The 21,904-nt window shown below is 46.4% G+C and overlaps 1 protein-coding gene across 1 annotated transcript; it reads right to left on the bottom strand.

Annotated features, from left to right (window-relative positions):
* Positions 1-16: 16 nt before the first annotated feature.
* Positions 17-15,380, bottom strand: Trpv6 (transient receptor potential cation channel subfamily V member 6). The gene is made up of 15 exons (XM_028876470.2): positions 14,959-15,380; positions 6,945-7,042; positions 6,674-6,796; positions 6,194-6,331; positions 5,798-5,896; positions 5,493-5,665; positions 4,886-5,032; positions 4,595-4,807; positions 4,224-4,310; positions 4,048-4,124; positions 3,652-3,817; positions 3,237-3,303; positions 2,275-2,543; positions 1,101-1,207; positions 17-760 (listed from the first exon to the last, which is right to left on the bottom strand). The coding sequence occupies exons 1-15, from the start codon at positions 15,084-15,086 to the stop codon at positions 469-471; spliced, it is 2,184 nt and encodes a 727-aa protein (XP_028732303.1). The 5' UTR covers positions 15,087-15,380; the 3' UTR covers positions 17-468.
* Between the last annotated feature and the right edge of the window lie 6,524 nt (positions 15,381-21,904).

The following is a 21,904-nucleotide window of genomic DNA, read 5'->3' as shown; positions in this document are numbered from 1 at the left end:
CATAAAGGGAGCGGGGTGGGGATCAGGAAATGACTTTATTGGAAGGTGGCAAGGCTCATCCCAGCTTCCCCACCCCACGACTGGTGCCTGTATCTCTCCATCACACACCTTCTCACAAGCTCAGTCTTCTCCATCAGTTGTCGGGCGCACTCTGGGAAGAGCTCTGTCCCCTCCCACTTACAAGACCTGGGTGGAGACAGGTGCCCCAGATGGCAAACCTGTCTTTAAAGTGCTCTGGTGTGCAGTGGAGCTTCCATGCGAGAACAAGGAATGCTGGGTTAAGGCAAGGACCGGAGAGTCTTCTTCCCTTTGCCCCAAGCTGAAGGAGTTGTGGAGACCTGGAACATTTATTCCCGCTGTGCATTCCTTAGCATGGTCCTCCCCCTACCCCCTTGGACTTGGAGGATGACTTCTACTTTTCAACTGGTTTTCTTTCGTTCTGTTTTGACGTTTAGTGAGAGCCAACCTTCAGATCTGGTACTCCCAGCCCTCCCCATCTTCTAGGCCCCGGTTGACTATCCCTCGAAGGTCCCTCCTTAGAGTCCCCCGTCGAAGCCTTTCCCAGTTGATGCTGCTCTGGGAGGTGCTTCGAGACACTGAGGGTGTGGGAAAGGTCAGGTAGGCCCCAAAGGAACGTGTCATCTCCAGTTTTCCTCCTGGGTCTTTTTCCAAGTCCTCTGAGCAGAGGCCGTCGTGTTGCTGGAAGGCCCGTGCATAGCGGCGGATGCGTTGCCTGTTGAGGTCTTGCCTGTCTTCCACCCTGGAGGGGGTGGGAGGAGGGATTCAGAGAACGTGGAGCAGAAAAGAAGACCTAAGATCAAAACTTCTCATTCAGCCCCGCCATTGTTGGAGGTTCTGTGCAGCCACATTGTGGACACGGAGCACCAGCCCCTCAGCCCACTAGCCCTCAGGAAGCGGTAGGCTCTGAGGAATCTTAGGAGCCCCAGCTCAAAATGGAGTCCCGTCCTCAGTAGCCACACTTGCGACAATTAAGCATGGGGTCTAGGAAGCATACAGACCTCCGTATAGCTTCTAGAAAGAAGAAGACACCATGCAAAGTGACTGCTTAGGGAATACCACTAATGGACCGCATCACTTACCGCAGGAACCAGCGGTCCCCAAGTCCATACTCGCGCCCACAGATCCCAGAGCGAGGCCACAGGAAGCGAGGCAGCTTCCGCTCCAGCATCACAGTGGTGGCTACAACCTGTGTTTAGGGACAGAAAGGGAAGTCAGAGAGGTCGGGAACAGCTGAGAAGGGCAGGGAGAAGAGAAGAAAGGAGACCAGGCAGAAGGAAGACAGTTTAGTAACAAACTCCGGGGTTTACGACGCTCTAAAATGGAACCAAGACCCCCCAAACCAAGATGTGGCAAGGACTTGGTCGAGCCCCTTCTGTGTGAGAGAGTGGATGAGACTTGAGCCTCACAGTTCTTTATCCCATGACTTGAAAGCCATGACAAAGCCAGGTGAGGTGTGGGTGGCCTGTAAGAGTTTCCCCTCAAGAGAGACCTTGACCAAAGGTATAGGCAAGGGTGTGGAAGACATAGAGGAGTTCCACAGGTCTCAGAATGCTTCGAACCTGCATACACAAAGTGATTTAAAAATATGAACATTCTGCTTGGAAACCTAATATCAACATACTCTCAAAATATTTCTCCCAGCAAACCCTTCTTAGCCGGGTTAGGTTTTACTCCATTTCCACACATCACAGTTAAATGCTTTCTAGGATTTTATAGTTGCATTTTTGTTTTACTTAAATTATTTTTGTTGAGATAAATTCTTTTCCAGGTATATTTTTAAGTGAGGACTTGATTCATCACATTGTCCTTTATGCCCATCATAATAGGATCTGGCTGAAGATAGCTTCTGCTGCTAAAGAAAGGGTTTTTTTTTTTTATGTCATTATTTATAACACTTCCAATTTTTCTGGGTCAAATCTTGCAGGCTTCACTGTTTTCAGGAAGACTAGATACTTCCATTCTTACTTGGGAGCAAAATTTACCAAATATAGTTTTAGCCATTTGTTCACTTTATTTCTAGAAAAAGACTAAGGATTTAATTGTTGAGAAAATACATGGAATTCTTCCCCAAGTTTCCAGAAGTGCTCTTGGTTGCTAATTAAATTCCCCTAGAATGTTGCATTATTTTATAACTTGTGCAAAAACCTATCCAAATATACGTGAGTACAAATGGTTGCTTCTATCTGAGCACGGCCAGTTTCTGAGCACGAAGGAGAGATATGCAGTAACCCTCCTGGCCACTAGAGGGCTCACCTGTGCCCTCCAGAGCTCATCCCGTTCATGGGCAACTCTCCAATGAGTGTCCCCCATCATGGCAATGAGGAGGTTGAGCATGAGCAGGGTGGCGATGATGGCAAAGGCGGCATAGGTGATGCTGTACATGAAGGGCAGATCCACGTCATAGTTGGCAGGGCCATCGATGATGGTGAGGAAGAGCTCAAAAGTGCTGAACAGTGCCATGGGGTAGTCATAGAAATGGCCCAGCTCATCAGGGTCCTCTGTCTGGAAGATGATATAGAAGGCTGCTCCACCCAAGGGGTGAGAGTTACCATGGCAACTGTATCATGACTAGCCCACCATTAGCTATTTGATATCTGTTTCCATCCCATTCCCTTCATCTCATATTGCTGTTTCAACTCAAAACAATACATCTTAAATTATTTATTTTATTTTTTTGAGATTATAATAAAATTGTATTATTCCCCCTTCTCTTTCCTCCTTCCAAGCCCTCTCATATGTCCCTTCTTGCTCTTTATCATATTCATGACCTCTTTTTCATTAACTGTTGATATATTTCCTGTTACTTGTATGCATGTTTTCAGGTGTTGGGTAACAAACTGATACGTTCTTTCCTGAGGAAGACTGTCTTCCTCTCGGCATTTCTTCATGCCTGTAGTTCTCTGTGTAGGGTTGAGACCCTCTGGGCTTTCCCCTCTCCACCTTAGCATATCTCTTGTTGTTGTCCTTGATCAACTCACAAAGGATACATTTTAAGTTATTATGCTCCACTGTTTTCTATAAGGCTTATGCTCCTAATCTTCTGCCCCTAACACTACTGTCCCTCACTTCTGAGCAACATCTTATCTTTAGACATTTCATGGCTTCCTCTAATGTCTGGCCTCCCTCCAAGTTCGGCCTGAAGAATTCTGTACCCTCTCAACTCCCCCACCCCAGCCATTTCTTCCCACAGCTTCCATCCTGGATCCATGATTTACCTGAAGCAAATCCCAAGATCACCACAGCCATCAGCCAGCAAAATCGCATCAAGTCACCAAAAATCATCTGTGGAGAGGAGGAGGCAGAGAACACCACACTTTCAGATCACTTACCAATCTGACACCAGCAAATCTAATCCCCAAAGTCTGATGGCTCCATACACCAAGATGAGTTGGCAAACTACAACATGCTGGCTAAATCTACTTGCCCTGTCTTGGTGAGGATATTATTAAGCTAAGGTCGATCTTTAAGCTTGTAAGAGGATTTTAATTAAAAAAAAAATTAGAGGAACATATGACAATAACTATGTAGGGTTCACAACACGTGAAATATGTACTATCCAGCCCCCTAGAAAAGTGTTTGCTTAACCTTGGTCTAGGGATCTTTATTAGTAAGTGTGGGGGAGGCACTGACCTTCTGGATCATGATGGTGAAGGGACCCAGCATTTGGAATCCTCTGGCAAAGTACATAACATTGCACCAACCCAACACCAGAGCAAAGGACATAGGCACCACCTCCCCATCTGTATTGGTGAGCCGCATCACCATGGTCACCAGCACCATGAAGGCATAAGTGATCCTGAGGGGGGAAGAAAAAGGGGGAAAATGAGAGAAAAAACCCTCAGGTTTATCCTGGGGACCTATAAACAAGAGTACAGCTGTGACAGACCCCATCCCGTCAGATTCAGCCTCAACATACTCAGTACCCTGGGGTTACATATCACAGAGGGAACTCAAAGCTAAGGGAAAGGAGGCCAGTGGAAGCCCTAGAGAGATGAAGTAAGGGAGTGGGATGAAGGAGACACTCACATGATGACATGGAATGGCCCCCCAAGGATGGTATGCCCAAAGAATCGAGTGACCCCCAACCTGAAGATGTCGGGAATCTGGAAAGAAGTCAGGGAGACATAAAGGCTCTTGAAGACCAGACTGCGGGCTGGGCCCTGGGGCAGACAGCCTCCAACAGGATCCTATCCACACCTTACCTCCACCAGCAGGATGATCACAGCCCCAATGATGCTCACCAGCTCCCCCACCAGCCGTAGGTCATCCTTGGGGGTCACATAGGCCTCCTAGGGAGGAAAGATATTGGTAAATTGCCCGTTTCTGTCCTGTGTATCAGTTCCCAAGGCCACTTGCTCTTTCAGATTCTTTCTAGACCACGAGGTTCAACTAGTCTCAAACTCTGCTCCTAGGGTAAGAATGTATGCGTGTTTCTGTGTGTGCGGGTTGTATCTGTGCCCCACTTCTTAGAGATCAAGGTGAGAAGTGAAATCCTGGTGTGGAGTCAGGAAAGTGGGACATCACTGTGAAGAGACAATTTCTAACGTACTATCTGTCGCTACCAGGGAGTCACCTGAAGGAGTTTCTGCTGCAGGAGGGTGTTGTCCCGGGGATTGGTGCGGTTAGTGATCCTGGGCTTGAGGGGGCGGTAGACACAGCACATGGTAAAGCAGATGATGTACAGCACGTAGATGGCACCCAGCATGCAGAAGTAGGGCCGCCCGTACCTCTTCCACTTGAGGCTCACCAGCTCCTTCACAGGTGTCTGGTCCAGAATCTGGCGAGCCTGCACCAGAAAGAGTAAAACGGTATCTCCAAGACCCCGCAACCCCTCACCAGGGCCTGAGATGGGAAGACTCTTTACCTCACGCTTCTTGGTAGTAACAATAAGTTCCAGCAGGGATTGATCATTCCCTGAAGAGTCAATCTCAGTGAGGTCATAAAGAGTGGACGTCAAAGGCCCGTAGGTCCACTGGATGTGCTTCCGCTTCTGCATCAAGTGTTGGAACATCTGGAAGGGAGTGGAGATGGTCACAATCCCGAGCCGAAGGGAGCGGCACAGCCCAGGAGAGAAAGACTGCAAAAGGTGTTGGCCTTCTTGTAGACCACAGCCTTTGGAAGACAAAAGAACTCATGTCCCACAGGATCCTAGATTTATCCTGCCCCAAGACTCATTCCAGAACCTGGAGATGTGGGGAAATTTGCAGGTCACTCTTCGGGGAAGGACAAGTGGACTTGGGTATTGCAGAAAATCTCAGGATGAGGTCTAGACTACATGAATTCCCAGTACTTCAGTCAGAGGAAACTGGCAAAGAGAAAAAAATGGACCGGTGACATGAAGGGCATAGGTTGATGCGGATCGGAATTAGAGCTGAGAATGGGACCTAAGCCTTATAGGTGGATTGAGTTCTCTTTGTTCCTAGCAATGTAAAATGGGGGTCATTAAAGACACCTTGGGACATGGGTCTCACCACAGTGTTGCCTTCCACCCCAGCCAGCTTGAAGGGGGTGAGTCCCTGGTTGTTGGGCACAAGTTCCAGGGACTTCAGGTGGTCTCCCCCATCATAGGACAGTAACAGGTTGTACATCTGGCAGGCAAAGGTTTTGTTGGGCTGCAAGATGAGTATGTGCAGTACTGTGTTTCCTGGGGAAGACAGAAGTTACCATCAGTTTCCCTGATGACTCACTCCCCCATCCCAGTGTCCTCTCTGCCTACCCCCCCCCCTCTCTCTCACACACACAGCATCCAGCACTTTCTCCTCATCCCTACTCTTACCCAGGGAGTCCTGGGCCCGGATGTCAGCTCCATGTTCAATGAGCAGCCTAACAATCTCCTCACTGCCCACACAGGCAGCAAAGGACAAAGGGTGCTCTCCTGTGGACACACAAAGAGATATGTGACAGGAGACAGCAGGATCAGAAGAGGAGAGGGATAGTTGGCCTCCAGGCCTACAACTGCCTCCTCCTTCCCTATCTCAGCTTGTGGCTTGGAATAACGTGCACAGCAGAAACCTCAGGAATGGACAGTCCAGGAGTTATGGAGGGAATTGGCCTCTGGCTCTAAGTCTTAGAAGCACTGCCCTCCTGGCCTCCCAGACCTAAAGGGTCCTCCTTAGCCTCCCCTACTGTCATTGCTTCACTTTCCACCTCTGAGCCGGGCCCTGGAACTCACCATAGTAGATGAGGTTGTGAGAACTGCGGTGAAAGGCGGAGCCTGTAGCTCTGGCAGAGACACTGGCCCCTCTGGCAAGCAGCGCACAGACCAGGTTCACATTCTGGTTCATGACTGCGATGTGTAGTGCAGTCTGACCTGGCCCAGAGAGAGCTGGAGGTCACATAATCTGTTCCCAGGACCCTGAAGGAATCCCTCTCACATGTCCCCATAGTTTCCTTTGTGTGGCCATCTTGGGTGGATGCAGAGACCCAATGGGTGTTAAAGGTTCCCAGTAGATTCTTTCATTCCCTCCATCTAACTCTGCCCCTACCCTGGGTCTCTGGAAGATCAGGGACCAGATGTAATGACTTGTCATCAGCACTTAGAAAAAAGGACCACTTGTGGAATAATAATAAAGATTAGGAATCTTCAGATAACTTCTCTGGTTCCCCAAATTATCTATCTGAGATTGCTAGACCATCCATCTTAGGGACTCACCTTCATATAGCTCAGAGGTCATGGGCTCAAAGACCAGCTCTGGGGCAGCCTCCATCAGCACCATGGCAGCCTCCAGGTTGTCATAGAGGGCTGCTATGTGCAGTGCAGTTTCTCCCATGGCTCCTGGCATTTAGAGGAGGGGAAAAAAGGCATATAATGTCTTTGGGGCAGTCAATGGAGAAAAAGCAGACTCTAGGTCTTGGGATCTCTTGGGGAGGCCTTTGAGGTCAGGGACTGACCCACAAACCATTGCTACGACTCTGCTCCGTACCTCTTTGGTGCACCTCACATCCTTCAAACTTGAGTAACTTGCTCAGAGCCTGGACATCATTTTCTTTGGCAGCTAGAAGAAGAGGTGACTCCCAGATCCTACCAGGAAATGGGACAAGAAAGGGATAACAGTAAACATGCCCAGTTGTGGAGCAAGTTATGAAGGCTTCACTCAGATATGTGTGTCTCAACAGCATGGATGGCAAGGTTCCTGACCCAGGCAGATGGGTCCATTACAGTGCAAAGGTCACCAACTCTCTTCTCCCTGTTGCTTAGTTCTCCTAAACTGAAGTCCAACATTTAGCCTGTGTAAGAGAATGCCCTGACTAATTTCCTATTCCCTGGTAGTGGGACGAAAACACCCAGGCCTTTATGTATGTGTGTGTGTGTGTGTGTGTGTGTGTGTGTGTGTGTGTGTGTGTGTAAGTGTGTGTACTCACGCATGTATATAAACCATCTGTGCCTATTGGACAAAGAAAGGAGGATTTTTGTTCAGGCATACACTCACCCCATGATCTGTTCATGCCTGGATGGTCCTATTCTGGACTCAGCAGTGTCCTGAGATTGCCCTGCATGATAAGCCTTGTTTTCTATGTACTGAAGGTATAAGGAGTTCCTCCCTCATATTTGTGGAGGAAGTCAACATGTAGAGACTAGTGGGTTTTCGTCTATTACAAGATGCTTTGCTATTTGACTTTCAGTGTGGAACATTTGATTCCTCCACTTTCCTCCTCTTTCTGGCAGTATCTTCAGGACTCAATCTAAAAACAGCAACGGCCCTTGTGAGAAAGCCTGGCTCCAGGCAGTGGTCATTCACACCTCTCTCCTCACATCTTAATTTCTGCAATTTTCCTTCTTAAATCAAGAATCCTATAGATGATCAGCATCTCATGCAAATTAATAATAAATTTCAACTCTAATTACCCTTTGACATGAAATGTCCAGGTCTGAAGTTCAGGAAGAGTCCCAATGGATTCTTGTGCAAATGAAAGTTCTGGGAACATCACTCAAGCCAGGAGTCTTTGAGTGTGGGCCATGCATGTGAAAATGCTAAAGTAATAAATCCAAGGCAAGCATTGGAATCCCATTCTCTAAAGAGCACTCTTTAAAGCTTAAGAAGTAAAGTCATCTATCATCCTCAACCCTGTCTATAGGGCCTTAGGTGCTACTTTATTTCCACTATTAGTACCTGTGAAGATATAAATGGTGGCCAACAATGACAGATGAGGGGGAAATAGAGAATCTAATTTAGAGAATTCATTTATTGAATTTAATGTGGGTCTGAATGTTCTCATTTCCCCCTTCCATTTCTTCTTGAGTGTACCCAATTTTGAATTCAGAGTCCTCTCAACTCCCAGTCCTTAGTATTTCCCTATTTATTAACTGATTTTTATGCATTTAGAAAAAATTATATTCCCTGGCTCTACAAATCACCTCTCTAGTCTTACTCCAACTAAGAAACATGGTTTTGTTTTTATTGAATTTTTCCTTCAGCTTGGAGCAATTTGTTCTTTCTACGTAAATAAAATTATCACATTTATCCATAGATAGCTCATTACATGGCATACAAAAGTATCTGGACAAGAGTTCTCATCCTGAAAGAGCTGGCAGTGGCAAGAAGCTTACTGCAAAGCTGGGGTTAGGGAAATGATAAAGAGAAGAAAGTGACTTCTATCTCGCACAACCATAACCCCAGCTCCCACATAGGCCCGTGGGCAGCAACCAGGTTCAATCAATCACCTAAGATTCTGTCTCCATTTAGTTCTTTCTCCTTTGTTGCTGCTAAAGCTCATTAATTCACATCTTTGCACTCTGGTCCAGGATTAACAAGATATTCTCTTTGTTTCCCTGTACCCTATTTATCCCTAGTCCATCCTTTTTAATGCTGTCAAGACAGTCTTTCTAAATGGCAATGTAGTCACAGCTTACAGAAGGCCGGCGGGTCTTTCAATGCCCAAGGATAAGGAACACAGAGGTCCTTCACGGTCTTTATGCAACCATTTTTCCATTCTCTGATCCTCCCCCTCACTCCTTACACCTGGCCTTTCAGTCTTACCACACGCCTCAGCCCCACAGAGCACACCGTTCTTCTTGGGCCTGTGCCCACAAGGCTGCTTCTTCCTGAATCCACTCCCCCAACCAGTGATTGTCCATTGTGCATTCTGCACTTCTGTGCTTAGCAAAATTCCCTACTGTACTGTGGCTGCTCACTATGATAGATGTAAAATGGATGAATCAGTAGTGATGCCACGGTGGCTTTACTGTCCCTCTTATCGTCTCTATCTATTACCCCCACGAAGCCAACCTTCAATAAACATATAACCTAAGTGAAAAACAGTATTTAGTTTGAAAATGCTGCTGAAAAACAAGTTTTCTAGATCCTTCTCCACCATAATGACTCCAGCCATTTGCCCAAAGCTCTCTTACATAGATGTTTTAGAGTCAGAGTTAGCACTAGAATGTAGGGGAAACACAACTTCCTACACACACACACACACACACACACACACACACACACACACACACACACCATCACCAACACCAACACCACTATTCCCAGAATATTTTTCACTCTTTCCTTTGGTCTTATTTTTATTATAACATCTTGCAGTTTGTGTTGTAAATAGAATATGTTTCTTCCTCTATTCTTGGGAATCACAGAATTTCTTTTTGTTCATGACATGTCTCTGAAGCTGGCAAAAGTTCCCCACAAGCCTCAATTCCCTATGTAATCCTTCCCCTTTTGTCTGCTGCTATCCTAGTAGACCTGTGAAAGACCAAAGACTACCAGATGTAGAATACAGTTACATGATGCTCAATTAAAATTGAACTTCAGTTACACAACTATTTCAATACTATTTTTTGCATTCTTTGAAAATGTCATGGATTTATACAATGTATTTTGATCATATATACGCACAACTTCTCCCTTCAATTCTATAAATACATTCTATTCAAAATTTGGAGACATGTCTACAGTAACAACTTACCCATTATTCATCTAAAAGTCAAATTAAAAGAGGTGCCCTGTGTCTTATCTGGCAACTTAGTCAGACCACATCCCTGGTAAAGAAACAGCTTGTAATCCAACTCAACAATGTTTGTAAGAAATGGCCTCGTCTGGTTGCAAACTCCGGAATTGGGAAAAGGAAGGGTCAGAGAGCTGTTTTCAGCCTACTTTATCACTTGCAGTAACTACATAGGGCCACAAGGTGATAGCAGAGAAAGTCCTAAGTCCCTAAGGTAGTTGTAACAGCAAGAACACAGAACTCTAAGCTTGCCTCGCGATCTTTGGTCTCCCAAACAAGAAGTGTAAGGAATACCAAAGAATCTTGTAGATTCTCCAATAGCAACCCATCATAGAAGGTTAAAGAACAACTAAGTACAGGGGATCAAGGGAAGAGACAATCTAAACATCCCATACAGGGCACCTGCAAAGAATGATCCCGCTCAACATGTTAACAATGCCAGGGTGGAGAAACCCTGATTTACAGGTGCAATTACTCATAACTTATTAAGAGAAAGGGATTCTTCACATAAAAAGAAACTAAAGTTTCATAAAAAATTCAAAATATTTTCTAGTAATTAAAACAAGAAAGAAACAAAAAGATGTGGTGAGAGAATAGCAAAAGGAAATAGAAATTATAAAAACATGGAAGTATTTCCAGGTTCTTCAATATTCTGCTTTACTTGGAAATTAAGTATAAAATTGAGCAGTCTGATTCCATGATAGCTTGGGGAAAATTCAGTAACAGGCTTCTTTGACACAAAACCTAGCATATTTGTTGTTGTTGTTGTTGACAAAGTTAGTGTTCTCTTGTTCAAGGCCAAGATGGTGTCTCCAAGTGAGAGTCCTTGACTTTCCTCCTTCATGACTTTGCTCCTCCAACCCTCTGCTTCTGATTCTTAGGAACATGTAAGTCTATGTGTGCCATGCGCATGAGTCATGTTCTGTCTTTTATTTTGAGAAACTAGGAAGGATCCAAAGAGTTTTAAGGAATGTTCAAATCAGGACAGTAGACGTTGTGCAGAAATGGAGTCTAACCTACTCATGTAACAGATGGAGCCTTAGGGTGAGTACTCAGAAGTGATTTATCCAACCAGGTCAGAGTCTGAGTTGAGACAAGTGCCTCCTTAGCCATTTCTCTGTCCCTGTTCTTTGTGTTGATTGGGGTAGAAGTGTGTGTGTGGGGGGGAGGGCGGGGGGAGCTCTGAGGATACACAGAAGTTTCTCTACAGATACCCTTACAGTTGACTGTAGGTGCTGAGTAGACTGCGAGTGATAATACCATGTGGTTGCCAGGAGCATACATTTTCATTCTGATTGGATTCATTTCTGTTAGGAAGAAGTTCATAGCCCCACCGATTCTTGTCATCCTCAGTAGTTGCCTTTTTAATGCTATTTTTTTTGTCATAATCCCATTTGTTCAACGTGCCTGTCAGTTTCCAAAGTAACATCCCTTAGTTGCTTTCCACAGCCATACAATAGAAGCTGAGTAATTCTCTCCATTTTTTTTCTAAGAAAAAGAAACCGAGGTGGCAAGGTCAGGTACTGCCAGAAGATCACACAGGGTTAAAAGGCAGACTGACTTACCAAGAACATAGCCCCGGGTGCCTACCACTAAATTATGTGGTTCTTCTAGTTTTTACGGCTCTTCCTGATTTTTCTCGGGAGGTGGGGGTCAGGCCCAGAGCAATGACCACAGATGAGAAAGATCAGTCATGTGTGGGAACATGGCATGCACTGGGCACTCATGGGCCACCTCCCTCCAGCTGAGACTCCTGGCTATGAGAGGAGGAAGTCACAACCTGGAGAGTGTGCTTATTTCAAGATTTGGAACCAAGCTGTTTCTTAACTGCCACAACTCCCTTACACAGACACACATGTATGTGTGTATCAAGGCAAGAACTGAGGTAGGTCTACAGAAGCGTGGCAGAGCTGAGCTTGCACAGAAACTTCAACTCACATCTGTTATTTATACAGGTATCTATGTAACCCAACTCAAACCGTCCAGCATGACTCCCTGTCCTCCCAGAGAGTGAAAATGCCTGCACAGGAGGGGTGGGAAGTCAGGTTGGGCAGCCTCTGTGAAGCTCCCAGCACACACCACACTAGCAGAAATCAGATAACAGATAAGACAGTTTCCTTCTCTGCTCTCTCAACACTTGCTTAAACCTTTTCATGACCTTCACCATGCTCACCTTTAACCTAAGTACAGTTATTCTTCCGGTAGGACATTGGTTCTCTAACATTCCTCTCGTACCAAAATCCATACAAGCTCTAGCACCTTCCTTACGGTGATATAATATTTGCATATCATTTACATATTCATATAGTAGACTTTGAGCTACATTCTGTGGCCCAGGCTGCCCTGGAACTCACTGTGCAGTCCATGTTAAACTTGTGGCAACCCTCCTGCCTCAGCCTCCCAAGTGCTGGGGTTACAAGTGAAGCCCACAATGTTCAACTTATTTCTTAAGTTTTGGATTTTTGGGGACAAGTTCCATTGTGTTTTCCACGTTAGCCTTGAGCTTATCAGTCCTGTGCTTCAGTATTCCAAGTACTGGTAGGATAGGCACACACCATTGCCCTACCTCTCTTGTGTACTTTATCTCTAGGTGACCTATAATGCCTAGTGGAATATAAATTATATATAAATTGCTATTGTACAGTATTGTTCATAATGATGACAAGGAAAAAAAATGCTATACATGTTCATCGTTGATTCAACTACCATGAGCCTAACGTTGTATGACACACAAGCAGCAATATAGCTTCTTTGTCTGAGGTTGATTTAATCTGAAGATATGTAGGGACAACGTGAACATTAGAACATTTTGTCCACGAGAACATGAGCTCTTTGAGAAGCAAGAACTATATCAGGTTAATTTCCCACAAACCTAGTGGAGTATATTATGCTCAATCAATGTTTCATACATTGGATATACAGAAATGAAAAACTTCAGGCCTCAAGAAATGGTTTAGAAGAATTGGTAAAGAATTGAGAATTCAGCTAAAATGGATTTCAATTGGGGAGCTGTATGATTAAGACCCAAGAGAAGTGTGTCACAAAGTGGAAGGTTGCCTCTGCTCATCTTGCAGAGTTCTTAAAGCTTTGCCTTCTGGTGAGACCATCATCTAGTCTATGAAATCCTAGCTGGTCCTATCCCAGAATTCCTGTCTGGGGCTCCCTCTTGAGTTCCAGGGCTGATTTGTTTTAATGGGGATGACAGAATCTCCCTCCATCCAAAGCCTGGGTTTGATTTTATATCAGATAAGTTGGGTGATGGTGCCCATAAAGGATGAGACCCTCCACAACTCACAGGGCTTAGTTAAGTGCTCACCCCCAGCTCATCAAATTTCCAGCATGCCTTCCCTGTGTGTAGTTGACCTCTCAGACCAAGAAACTCCAAGGAAATTCCAGCTCCTTCTGGGAAGTAACATCCAAAGAGGGCTACTAGCATGGACACCAAGTGTCTGGGAAGAAGGGGTTAAGAAACTATAGAAACAGATGTGGAGATTAGAAGATGGAAGGGAGAATCCTCTGACTGGTGGCATTAGGTCTTCCTAGCCCAACACTACAGAGGAGGCCACTAGATGGTAGGAAGAAATGGGTACAGACTACACACATGCAAATAGCATATGCTTAGCCAGGCTATCTACTCAGGCCTAGGTCCTTTACTGCGTTCTTCCTGCACAGGAGATATAGGAACTTCACCTACCCCTTTCAAAGCCCATGACCTTTCTGCAATCTGTGCCTGATGCCCCCAGCAACAGGGTCCTGAGAGTGGGAAGAGAACAAGGGAAACCAGTGAGGAATTATTCTCTAACAACAATGCGGTTCTGTTGCCTTAAGACGTCATCAGCCAGACATGTGCCCTGGCCCCCACTCTCCCAGCCCTGGGGGGAGAGAGGTGGGTGGCTGGTGTGAGAGACAGGAAAGCCACAGCTCCAAGAAGGGGCACATCCCAGCTGGGAATGCTTAATCCAAAGAAGAGGAAATCCCATGCAGCCTTCAGGCCAGGTTAAGACAAACCCTGCATTCAGAGATGGAGAAAAACCCAAAGACAAAACCTTCAGCCTTTCCCCTGTGAATACACATGCTACCTGTCTCTGCATAGCCTGGGGGAGCCCCCAAAAGCAGAACTTCCTTTTAGCATGTCACCAACTGGGTGAGGAACCCCACTGACAATGTCAGAGAAGAGACCACCACAGGGTGGGCCCAAGATTTCCTATTCTCCTGCTCCCAAATCCAACTCTAAGATGCTGTCTGAGGCAGGAGTGGGTATCAGGTGAGTATAAGGAAGTTTTCAGAGAATGGAAACAAAATGTGGGTGTTCCTTAGGGCTCAAACTCCAGGTTCTCTCCCAGACACCCTAGCTTGAAAGGCAACATGGTGAGCATCTCAGGCATTGCAGCCAGGAGATCCTGCAAACCCACCAATAGAGAGGAAGATACTTCAGGCTGCATCTGAGCTTTGTGGGGTCTTTAAATCCCTCCAGTGGCTGAGACAAATGGGCAGGAGTGTAAGTGTTTTCACATTTTTTTTTGCCATATTTTGTTATTGCTTTATTCATTCGATTGCTGTCTCATTCATTCCCACATGTATGCTTATATATAAAATGTGTTTCCGCCATCGACTGCCAAAAGGAGCATGGAGTACAGATACATAAGAATAACACATTATCCTGCCTCAATCCCCTTTCGTGTTGAGGGTTCACAAGGGCCAGTGAGGTGCCTGGCTACTGGGGAGGTACTCACAGGAGGCCTACAGGATTGAATGGGACTGTAAAGATCACTACCATCTGTGCCCAGGCTGCTACTCACCTGACATCCTGGCCAGCTAGCTCCACAGGCCAAGACTCAGGAGAAAGTGCTAACAAGGAGCCAGTCCATAACCTGGGGCACAGACTGTCCAGCCAGGGGTACCAAGGAAAGACTCAAGCAAGCTGGGAAGGGGTAGGGTGTAAGCTCTGCTGCTAGGTAGAAGAGCAGGAGCAGATGGCAAGCTTACCTCTTCTGCTGCAGCAGGTTCTGTTCGTCTCGGCTCTGAGCCCAGGACTCTTGTCTGTGGAACCATCTGCAGAACTTGTTCCATAGGCAAAGTATTAACCCCTTCTCCTTAGGCAGTGACCACCCCATGGGGTGGAAGGCTGGTTCCTTGTGGGGCTGAGGTTGATGCCAGACCCCAACTGGGCTCGGCCTTGGGGCCACATTGGCACCCCCAAGAGCCGGCCTGCCTTCTCTCTGTAGAGGTCCCGTCTCCTGTCTCCTGTCTTTACTTCTCCTGTAGAGCTGCTAAGGCTTCCCGTGGCTGCCCCTATGAGTCTGAAGAGGGCTCCTGCTTTGTTCCACTTGGCAGAGCTGGGAATCTGCTGGGCTTGTATATCTGGAGCTTCTGTTGGGAGTGAGCAGGAGCTGTGTGGGCACTCCCTCCCTCCTCCCAAATTACCTGAGATTTAAAGAGACAGGCCCCAAAGTCCTGCCTGCTGAGGCCATGCGTCAGCTGCAACTCTCTCCACCCTGGAACTCTCCCTCTGTTCCTAGGCCTTCAAAGAGATTAAAGAGCTGGCCCCTGGACTTTGGGATACCCAATGACCTTTTTCTTGAAAGGCCTGAATAGGTCAGGCTCCCTTGAGGAACTCTTGGCTGTGAGGAGGAGGAAAGCTAGAAAAGACCTTTTGCAGGATGGAGGGGCTACTGCCTGTCTCTTCTCAAGTCCTGAGGATTTAAGTTCTCTTGACTCTCAGGGTTAAATGTCTTGCCTGGCCTGGAATAGGTGTATAAATAGCAAAGACTCAGTGCTCACCCACTTTGAGTTGAAAACTGCTTTCTGTAAAGAACCAGACAGTACATGTATTTTGGGCATTGTAAGCCCAGTGCTTTCTCCAATGAACAGTCTTAGCTCTTTGGCTGTGGGCTGTCTCCATCACCACCACATAAAGATGTAAAATCCATCCCCAAGCCAGTGAGTCAGGGTATAAAATCTAGCCGTGAAAGATCCCGCTTCTGGTGGTGGGTGGGTTACCCGATAAGATACAGGCCAGGCCCAGCGAGGTGGCACCCACCTGTTATCCCAGTAATGCACAGTTGGGGAAAAAAATGCAAAGACAGAGGCCAGCCTGTGCTACACTGTGAGACCTGGTCTAGAAATAAAAGGTATAAGAATGCCCAGTTAAATCTGATTGGGGGAGATAAATACAGATTTTTTTTTATATGCTCTAGAGTATTTTATCTGGCAACTTTCTCATAGAGACATTAGTCCTATACTTGAGTGTGTCCACACAAACTCAGAGTGACCCTATGAGGCAGTTATTGTCCATATTTTTCCCGTGGAGAAAATTGAGGCTTAAAGTACTAAAGTGAGTCCCTAAGGCCACAGAAGTGACAGGTGAAGCCCCAAACCATCCCTGACTCTATAGTCCACCTTGCTTATGCTTCCCCATGTACTTACTCTAGTAGGCAAAGTGGTTTCTGCAGAGGTCACAGGCATCCTTGGTCACAGCATCAGACCTCAACAGGGCCCACCCAGAGACTTATCTGTTCACCTTCCCTATCTGGAAGAAGCTGAAGATCTGTCTTATTCAAAATTCTGCTGCCACCCAGGGGACCAGTTAGCTGGGATAGCACCCGGCTGTCTAAAGTCACGGGTGTCTGTGTGTCACTTTCCAGCTTCAGCTTGTTGTTCCCATGTCACCCTCACAAAGCAGGAAGGCTCAACAAGAGAAGTGTGAGTGTCTGTGGTACAGTGAGCGTCTAATGTGCAGGTGGTATGTACACATGTGTATGTGGTATGCCTGTGCTCTGTGTGCTGTGTGCCCCATGTGTGTTGTGTACATGGGATGTATTTGACATGTGGTATGTCCAGTGTGTGCCCTTGGTGCTTTATGTGTGCAAGCTTCATGATGACTATGATACTACATGACAGGTACAGGGAATCTTATATACGTGTACGTAGGATATGGAATGTTTGTACTGTGGGTTTGTTTGTGTTGTGTGTTTCATATATGCTATACGCATGTGATATGTGCTTTTTCATGTATGTGCATGGTCCATGAAGTGTGTGTGCATGTTTTGTGCTTAGTAGGCACGTAACAATGGTATGTGGTATGTGTCTAGAATCTAGGTATGGTATGTATGACGCAGCATGTGTTGGCTCGGTGGGATGTGTCACATATGTTGTGTGGGTTAGTTTGTAAGAGTATACTCAAGCATGGGTGGGGAGGAGGTTCTTGGGAGCAAAAGTGAGGTATCTTTGTGGGTAGGGGATGGAAGGGCCACCTTCAAATGAAAAGCTACTCATGTTCCTGCTCTTGGGCCTAAGGCCAGGACATAGAGCCCTGAGCAAACAATGCACTTCGATTAGCTGCCTTCCCCACCCAGCTAGGGGTCAGTGAGTTCAAGCTGGGTGGGGGTAAGTCTAGAATCCAAACCTTGAACCCAGGACCTTTGTGCCCATTAAGCCAAGTGTTTGTCTGTCGCTGACCTACCCCACCTTCTCTGTCCTCTTCAGCTCCAGGGAAAGACCCCAGTGTAGTCACGAGTGGGAGAGCAGATAATATAGCACAGCTTGTATGTGCTGGGGAGTGAGACAACAGGAAGCCAGCAGGAAGGAGTCATTTTCGAATGCCCTTTCCCCTTCTTTCTCAGCTTCCCTCACCTGGCCTTGATGTCGGATGAGTAGAGCTGCAGGTGGAACACTTGTTGTATCAAAAGAGACACAAATGGGGTGGCTTGGTGGTCACAAACCCAGACATCAAGATTCCCCGTCTCTGCACCCCACATTGTGTTCTTGGGACAGAGCGAGGCTGTGGACTCATGTCTCCACCCAAGACCTTGGTAACAGCAGCCCCCTCATCCACTCCCAGACTTGCAGTTGACAGGTATGTCCCCCTATGCCTCCTGGACTGCTGGTTTTGAGGGAACAGAAAGCATTCTGAAGATGGCATGGCTTTGTCCCCAGGACACTCCTGAGCAGTACTGCCCACTTAAGGGAGAGGAATTCATTTGGCAGCCTAGAGCCAAAGGGTGTCCTTATGCTGCATACTGTCTGTCTTGGAGTGAAGGAAGCTCACACTCGGCCACAGGGATTGGCCTCAGCTTGAGAGACTTGAAATCTTACTCTTCCGAAATCTATTTCTTGATGACAAATCTGAGGAGACAAATGGTCAGCCCAGTCAGTAAGTAGCTCCCTGTCTGTGGGTCAGCAGACAGCAAGGATAACCTGAAGTCTAGAACAGGTCAAGATGCTGTGTAGAACAGTTGGTTCTATCTGGTTCTTGCTTTGGGCAACCTCACCTCCAATTCTAAGCTGGGGAGAAGGACATCAGAACATGAGTGGCCGTCTCTAGGGGTCACATGTGTGTGTGGGGTGCTAGAGATGTTGATGAGATTCTATGTGTTTACCTGTGCTCAAGGGTGAGAATGGGCCTGAGATGCCAATGTCTGCATTTGGCATTGTGGCTGGACCTGGGCACTGTGCATACTGCTTTCCTGTAGGACCTGATTCAGGCATCTCCCAATGCTCTGCAGCATCTGGACCTCCAGTCATGAGGTGACAATAGTGTTTAGTGCCAACATCTTCAAGGGGGCAAAATCAACTTTTACTGAGAGCCACCAATAGAGTGTGTGTGTGTGTGTGTATGTATATGTGTGTGTATGTGTGTGTATAAGGGTGTATGTGTGTATGTGTATATGTGTGTGTATGTGTGTATATATATGTGTGTGTATATGTGTGTATGTGTATATATGTATATGTGTGTGTATGTGTGTGTATAAGGGTGTATGTGTGTATGTGTATATGTGTGTGTATGTGTGTATATATATGTGTGTATATGTGTGTATGTATATATGTATGTTTGTGTATGTGTGTATATAGTGTGTGTATGTGTATGTATGTGTATATATATGTGTGTGTATGTGTATATGTGTGTATATATATGTGTGTGTGTATATGTGTGTATGTGTATATATGTATATGTGTGTGTATGTGTGTGTATAAGTGTGTATGTGTATGTATGTGTATATATATGTGTGTGTATGTGTATATATGTGTGTATGTGTATATATGTATATGTGTGTGTATGTGTGTGTATAAGTGTGTATGTATGTGTATATATGTGTGTGTGTATGTGTATATGTGTGTGTGTATGTGTGTGTGTCCATATCCCATTTCCTTCCGTTGTCACTCTAACTATCTCCACCAGTCTGCAATTGTGCCTCTATTTTCTCGCCTTTAGTTTCTGTTGTAAGGTGTGTATTGTGTGTGTGTTATACTTGGCTACTGGGTATGCAGAATTTGCTTTGTAGATATATGGCATGTATGTAGTATGTAATGCAAACATCTGTGTATGTGTGTTGTATATGTCACAGTGTGTGAAGTGCACACATAGAATGAATGAGGTATATGTGGAGGTGGTACATAATATGTTTGTGGTATGTTGTGTGTGTGGTATGTAGCATTTGTTATATGTACAGTGTGTGTGTGTAGGGTATATAGTGTTATATGTTATGTGTGTATTTAGCATGTGAATGTGTATATATGTTATATGTATGAAGTATTATTGTGTATATGCATGTGGTTTGTGTTGCATGCATGTTGCATAATGTTTGTTGTATATGGTATGTACTTATGAATATCTGTGTGCATGTGTGTGTGTAGTACAATGGGACATAAAAATATGTGTTTTTACTATTGTGTGATGTATGACTCGTATGCATACATGCATTGTGTGTGTATGTGTTGCATGTTGAGTATGTATGTATTGTATTGTACTGTGGGTGTATGTAGAGCATACTTTGTTTGCATGTGAGGGTTGTATATGTGTAGTGTGTGGGTCTGTGTATCCATGTCTAAAACTCTGTGTAGTCTCTGTGGAACTCTGGGTTTCTGGTTTCTTAGTCCTCTCCAGCTCCTCCTCTCACTGGATCCAATGACTCTCTAGGCCCATGGTTCTTAGTCTGGGCCCTCCTGGAAGGTGTCTGTAGGCAGTTTGGTCGGCAGGTGTAGCTTGCTGATGGCTGACGATGGGGTCTTCAAGGATGGAGCCAGGGCAGGGCAGTGAGGTCACTGACGTCACTAACTGTGCTCACTGAGAGTGGAGTTTGTTCCAGTCACCGGGTTCAAAAGCCCTGAGTGCCAGCTCATAAAGCCAGTGGAGGTTAGCAGGAGAGCGGGCACATCACACACACACACACACACACACACACACACACACACACACACACACACACCGGCACTACCTAGGGGCTTCCATGGCTGACTTGGAGACTGGCAAGCCGGGCTTCAGTGCTGGCTCTGTTGTATTCTTGTCTGTGACTGGAAGACACTTTGTGCTGAAACCCTTCCAGGCCCTTTTCAACCCAAACAACTTGTGACTGTGAAGAAATCTGAAGGTGCGGTTCCATGTGTACACAGAGACACTTCAGTTTTCACAGGTCAGGAGCTCCAGTTCATTGCCGAGCTTTTGTCCGTCTGTCCCCCGAGCGTGCCTTTGTTCACCTTTTCTTCCTCCCGTCAAACACAGCTGTCGCGCCGTTAGTCTGCCCCACAGCTTCCTTTCCTGCTCTCTCCTGCCCAGGCCCCAGTGAGCCTGACAACGGGAGACGCACCGTGGAGCTTCACACTCTGCGTCTTTGGGAAGTTCCAGGGAAGGGCCAAAAGGAAGGCGCTTGGTTGGAAGGCCAAGGTGGCGGCCACTGGCCACTGGGAAGGCAGAGGCCATGATAAGCCATACTAGGAAGCTGCTCCTACTTTCTGAGGTATATGTGTGTACATTTTTTGGGGGACAGGAATTAGTGCATTTTTCATGTGAAAATGGATCAGTGTACTGTAGCAATATTGCCCTCCCCGCCTGCTGGGGGCTCAGTTTACTGTGGAAATGTGCACATGTCTGTTTTCTGTTTCCTTCAAATTGTCTTTACATTTCAAAATCCATCTTGCCCTATACATTGCAGGATTCATCCAGAGGTCATGCATGGATGGTTGGATGGATGGATGGATGGGAGCATCTACCTTCTTACTTGTATCGACTACCTAATCTGACCCCACCACCTTCCTATCCACACTACCAGTGGAAGACTGTTTGGCTCCACCTTGACGAGAGAGGGTGCGGTCCGGTCCGGGTGCAATGACCATAGACAAGTCCCACCTTGAGAATGCTTATGCTGATGGTGGCGCCTGTCTGACTCTGTCAATAAGTCTGGCACTTGTTCCTTAGTCCCCCACCCTGAAGATATCAGGGGAGGGTCTGAACTCTGGTTTGAGGAACTTGGCAATGGGTCTCGTGGGTTTGTCAAAGAACTTGGTTACTTTAGAGGAAGACCATGAATCCCAGGGACCCCACAAGCTCTGACCTCACTCACTCAGCATCTGGCTAGATGTGACTTAGGCCCCAGCAGGGGCCCCCTGGAGATACGATGTATGAAAGAAGGTATCAAAGTCCACAGCCTGCCCCTGGGTGAGCCGCTGGTCCTATTGGCCTTGTTTTCCCCAGACCTGTTTTTGCTCCGCTGCTTCCTTCTTGGTCTCTCCTCCTCACCAACCATGGGGTCATCTGCCTTCCAAAACTGGACCTCGATCGTCTTACCCCCACTCACGGTACCTGTATCTCATGGTCTGCAGAACCAAACAGGAGGAAAACTGCAGACTTTTACACAGCCTTTCAAGCCAATGAACTTTGCCAAGCTGTGCGAAATGTGCTAGGGTGGGTTGACTTCCTAGGAGAGGAAAGTAGAGGAAGCAATTGATTTTTAGTTGTGGCGGCTGCATTCCAGCTTCAATGCTGTGAGAACTCCCTGGGTGACTTTGAGGGTGACTGACCATCAGGGTTCCTGATTTGTAAAACTTAAGGCCCCCTGTTCCTCACTTCTTTTTCTGTCCTTTCAGGCCAAACCCCCTCAACTTCCCTGTGCAGGAATGAAGGCGTTCTCATTTGGAAGAGCTTCTCAGAAATGGATCT

This window comes from Peromyscus leucopus, chromosome 3 (genome assembly GCF_004664715.2).
Source record: "Peromyscus leucopus breed LL Stock chromosome 3, UCI_PerLeu_2.1, whole genome shotgun sequence".
Taxonomy (NCBI): Eukaryota; Metazoa; Chordata; class Mammalia; order Rodentia; family Cricetidae; genus Peromyscus; species Peromyscus leucopus.
Note: the sequence above shows the minus strand (reverse complement) of the source record. Positions and strands in the feature narration are given on the sequence as shown.